The sequence below is a fragment of the Sinocyclocheilus anshuiensis genome, unplaced genomic scaffold (genome assembly GCF_001515605.1).
Source record: "Sinocyclocheilus anshuiensis isolate Anshui unplaced genomic scaffold, SAMN03320099.WGS_v1.1 scaffold2051, whole genome shotgun sequence".
NCBI classification, from domain to species: domain Eukaryota; kingdom Metazoa; phylum Chordata; class Actinopteri; order Cypriniformes; family Cyprinidae; genus Sinocyclocheilus; species Sinocyclocheilus anshuiensis.
In genome coordinates, this window is record NW_015551258.1 from 80861 (window position 1) to 85344 (window position 4484).

General features: G+C 37.2%; 1 protein-coding gene across 1 annotated transcript in view; it reads right to left on the reverse strand.

The window, feature by feature from the left end:
* LOC107663433 (peripheral plasma membrane protein CASK-like) overlaps window positions 1-4484 on the reverse strand; it is a 57026-nt gene that overhangs the window by 26553 nt on the left and 25989 nt on the right. The window contains exons 8-10 of the mRNA XM_016453669.1: window positions 2499-2621; window positions 2268-2351; window positions 459-558 (exon numbers count right to left, since the gene is read on the reverse strand). Of these exons, the coding sequence (XP_016309155.1) occupies window positions 459-558; window positions 2268-2351; window positions 2499-2621 (307 nt within the window). The remainder of the gene's footprint in view (window positions 1-458; window positions 559-2267; window positions 2352-2498; window positions 2622-4484) is intronic.

The window sequence follows — 4484 nt, forward strand, 5'->3', positions numbered from 1 at the left end:
AGTGAGAGTGTGTGTGTGAGTGAGTGTGTGTGTGTGTGTGTGTGTGTGTGTGTATGAGTGTGTGTGTGTGAATGAGTGTGAGAGTGTGTGTGACGTGTGTGCTGCATAATAAAGAGTGCACGCCTCTCACTCTGCGCTGGTTGCTATTTGATCGCGTCATATCATTGTTCGGTACAGTTTATTTGGTCTTTTCGCTTATTCGAACACCGAAAGAGCTTTTTTTGCTATTTTCGGTCAAATCATTTCAGTTGCCGAACATTCAGTGCATCCCTAGTTTGCTTGATGCACTCAGCATGAGAAGGGTTTTCTCTGCGCAGCATGGAGATATGAGACTCTGCAGAGGTCACGGCGAGGCTCCTCAAACTTCACTAGACTTTCAGAGTGACTGATAAACCAGCTGAGATCCAGAAATGACTGGGCGGAGCGCCACGAGGTCGTTTCCCCCGCGGGGGATGTACCTGAAGACGTGGGGTCCTCTGAGAAATCGTGGAGGTCTTCAGGAGGGTCGCCGTAGAACGAGTTGAACTTGTGACTCGAGACGGCAGCGAGGACGGCGCCCTGTGAATCACACACACAAACTCATCTCTATTTCATTCATTACACCGTCAGATTCAAACAGGACATTTGATGGAATCATCTCGACGAACCGCAGACGTTTGACATTTGCACTCCAGAGATCTCACAAACATATTAGATCATCAAACCGCACGTCTTCACCTTTACACAGGCTCATCAACGCCTCTCTGCTCCTCTGGGCTCCAACAGTCACGCACCTGACTACATCTTTGAAGAATTAGAGCAAAACATTCCTCGCTTTCATGTGGCGAACACACTCTGTCAATGAGAACTTAACCTGAAACCAGCAGAACTGCTGCAGAGCTTGATGTGTTTAACGCTCTGACAAATCCATTACTGTATTTTAAATCAATCTACAGAATGAAATATTTTAGAAATCCCATTTTATATATATATGGTGACCGAGTGAAAAGGTGAAAACGCCTGTGCTTTCTGGTCTATTTAGTTGAAATGGATCTGAAAAACAGCTCAATTTGAGGATTATCACTAGATTGAAACCACATTGTGTTTCACTGATATCCAAAAGCTAAATGTTTGTGAATGTGGTGCTGCGAAAGCACCAGGGTTCATTTTCTTGATGACCGTTTTCATCAACAACAAGATGATCACTACATAAAAAGCATAACTTTGCGTAAACAGTCGTTTAAATTAACACAAACAGTTGCACTTGGTCTTAAAGTGACAGCAGCCTAATATCCTGCTGCCGTCTGTGTCATTAATGTTAATCAAACAAGAAAAGGGAAAGTTAATTTGTATAAATAAATATGTCTGCTTGAAAGAATGAAGAATGCTGTATGCAAATTGTTATAAAGAATGCATATATAACCACTGGCCTTTCACTGAACATAAGACCATGTTCCTGTTTTTGTTTTTACTGAGAAGTGGTTTTGATTTCATTTTAAGATAATAAAGTCATGTTATACGCCACAACAGTGAAATCTGTGTCTGTGTTGCACATTCAAACCTTAATATCAGTCATATTAACAGGTTCACAGATGTGGAGTCTATAATGAGTTTGGAGATTTTAGAGTTTTGGTCAACTAAATCTACTGTATGTTTAGTTTACTAAAATGTGACCCTGTCTGTGAAAACCCTGCTAAAGTCATTTTTTGGTGATCTACTGTTTTCTATATAAAATCATCCTTCATAAAGTAAAGAACATTCTGTGAAAACGTAACACTGATATCTTTATTACTGACTGAGTAAGACCATGTCAAAGACTGAAATCATAGTGAAATGAATGGTTGAAATCAAACTTTGATGCTTGCTATCTCATAATTAGATTTTGAGACTTTAGCCTGGATTTCACAGAGAGGGTCACAAATATTATGATATTTAGTCTGTAGTCTAAAACTAAAACAGCTCGGATGTCTAAAATATGACTAAAACTAAATCCAAGTTCTGCTGTCGGGGGTTTTTCTTCCTTCCTCTGGTTATGTTCACGGCGAGAACCAGGTTTAGTCATTCAAAATTAAAACTAAATAAGATGCTTAAGATTAATTTCCATTTACATTTGGATCTACTTGATTAAAAACCTTTTCAGAAGTATCAACAGAATGAAACAAGTTTCTCGCAGTATTATTGTTTAATGGACAGATGGACACTTCGGGGGATTTTCTACGCTGTTGAAAATGTGTTGGGCTCTTGTGGTTGTGTGACACGAGGAATTACTGCACGATTACAGTAAATACCTTCAGTTTCCTCCGAGCGTTGAACTTCCTCAGCTGCTCCACCGTCTCGGGCAGGTGGGTCTTGTACGAGTAGCGATCTCTCTCCTGCACGACACGCACAAACATGAGACAAACTCAACCCGATACCAGGCTTGAAGGTCACAAACAGGAAGTGACTTATACAGGAGGAGAAATGACAATCATGTTAATTTTGAAGACAATAGCAGCAGGAGGGAAGTTAGCGTGCGTGACCTTGAGCCAGGGATGGTTGAGCGCCTCATAGACGGTGATTCTCTCGGCCGGGTCCAGCATTAGCATGCGTCGCACCAGGTCTTTAGCGCTCTCAGAGATCTGACTCCACTGCCGCGGGTTCATCTGACAAACAAACACACCGCTGAACCACACAAACACTTCATCCAGCTGCAGTTATATTTGTGACCCTGGACCACAAAACCAGTCATAAGGGTCAATTTTGTGAAATTTAGATTTATACAACATCTGAAAGCTGAAAGCTAAGCTTTCCATTGATGTATGGTTTGTTAGGATAGGACAATATTTGGCTGAGATACAACTATTTGAAAATCTGGAATCTGAGGGTGCAAAAAAATCTAAATATTGAGAAAATCATCTTTAAAGTTGTCCAAATGAAGTTCTTAGCAATGCATATTACTAATCAAAAATTAAGTTTTGATATATTTACGGTAGGAAATGTACAAAATATCTTCATGGAACATGATCTTTACTTAATATCCTAATGATTTTTGGCATAAAAGAAAAATGTATAATTTTGACCCATACAATGTATTGTTGGCTATTGCTACAAATATACCCCAGCGACTTAAGACTGCTTTTGTGCTGCAGGGACACATATGATCTATCGGTCTCGTTTTCCAGCACAAATATCTAAACACTATTAAAACAAGATTCCTTTACTTGAGATGCACAATGACAGAAGATAAGAAGTCTTTCAGCATAACACAAGAAGAAATATCTGCCAGTGGGGTCAGAGAAATAAACTTATTTTTAAAAAAAATCTGAAATTAAAATGTTCTATTATTTAAAAACCAAGTTTATTTTTCTGACCCCATTGGCAGACATTTTTTGTTGTTTTAATCAAAAACTCGGAATCTCTCAGAAAACAAGTCTTCTTATCTTCTGTCATTAAGTGAATTGATTTAAGGATTTTTATATATCTGCACTGGAGAAAACACTGCAAAAAAAAATTTCTGTCTTGTTTTCTAGTACAAATATCTAAATATTCTTGAATTAAGATACATATACTGGAGAAGCTAAATGATTTTAGATATTAAGGGGCAGTTGCATAAACAGTCACCATGTTAAGACTGTCTTAAGAACTAGTTTGACTAACTAGCAGTTAACCAACTGGTCATCAGTCTAACTTTTTTTTGAGATTCAAATTTGATCAATCTACATTTTTATGTAACTGACTTTAAAAAGTTTAAAGTTTAAGACTAGTTTAGCAGCTTTTGTAACTGGCCATAAGTCTTGTTTTCTAAAAGAAATGTATCAAAATTTTGCTAGTTTTTGTTTAAAACAAGAAATAATATCTGCCAGTGGGTTAAGAAAAATAATCTTAATTTAAAGGGAAAACAAGACCGCATTGGTAGATATTTTTTCTTAATTTAAGAAATAACTCGCTTAATTTTAACAAATTTTTCAGAAAACAAGACTTAATATCTCTGTTATTTTGCATCTCAAATAAATATATCTCGATTTAAAAATGTTTAGATATTTGTACTAGAAAAAGTAAGAAAATCATTTGTTTGCAGTGCAAACAAAAACACGGAGGAAAACGTCCCTGTCTGCAGTGTTTATAGCAGATCCATCCTCAGACATGGAACCTCAGAAGTGCCTGATCAAGTGCACTACATAGGGAGCACAGACTCTACATAGACTCATAATATTTAATCCATACGTCTCTGTATTGCATAAATCAAAATAGCATTGTCTATTCTCTCAATGCTAGATGTTCTCAGGTCGTCACAAAGCATTCTATCCCTTCTCCACATACACACACTACCAGTCAAACGTTTTTGAACAGTAAGATTTTTATAGTTTTTAAAGAAGTCTCTTCTGCTCACCAAGCCTGCATTTATTTGATCAGAAATACAGCAAAAGCAGTAATATTGTGAAATATTATTATAATTTCAAACAGCTGTTTTCTATGTGAATATCTGTTAAACTGTAATTTATTTCTGTGATGCGCAGCTGTATTTT